This window comes from Merops nubicus, unplaced genomic scaffold (assembly GCF_000691845.1).
Source record: "Merops nubicus isolate BGI_N331 unplaced genomic scaffold, ASM69184v1 scaffold30329, whole genome shotgun sequence".
NCBI classification, from domain to species: Eukaryota; Metazoa; Chordata; class Aves; order Coraciiformes; family Meropidae; genus Merops; species Merops nubicus.
This window is the reverse complement of record NW_008632117.1, coordinates 1-239: the sequence shown is the minus strand read 5'-3', so window position 1 is coordinate 239 and position 239 is coordinate 1. Positions and strand designations below refer to the sequence as shown.

The following is a 239-nucleotide window of genomic DNA, read 5'->3' as shown; positions in this document are numbered from 1 at the left end:
CTCAGGTTGGCACCCACCGATCTGCTGCAGCTGGGTGGAGGTCTCCAGCTGGTGGCCCGAGGCCACGAGGAGGACGGCGGCGTTGATGCCCGCGTGCAGGCTCGGCTCCACCTCGAAGGCTTTGTTGTACCTGGGCACAGATGCCAAGTGGGGGTCACAGATGTTGCCACCCCCCCCACACACACTGGGCACTCCCCCAGAGACCCCGCAAGACCCCCAGAGACCCCGCAAACCCTCCC

General features: G+C 66.9%; 1 protein-coding gene across 1 annotated transcript in view; it reads right to left on the bottom strand.

Annotated features, from left to right (window-relative positions):
- The window catches only part of LOC103780193 (mitogen-activated protein kinase kinase kinase 6-like), a gene marked incomplete at both ends in the record, with an annotated part of 3,624 nt that extends 3,494 nt beyond the window's left edge, over window positions 1–130 (bottom strand). Inside the window, one exon of the mRNA XM_008947849.1 lies at window positions 1–130. Coding sequence (XP_008946097.1) covers window positions 1–130 — 130 coding nt within the window.
- Window positions 131–239: the final 109 nt, after the last annotated feature.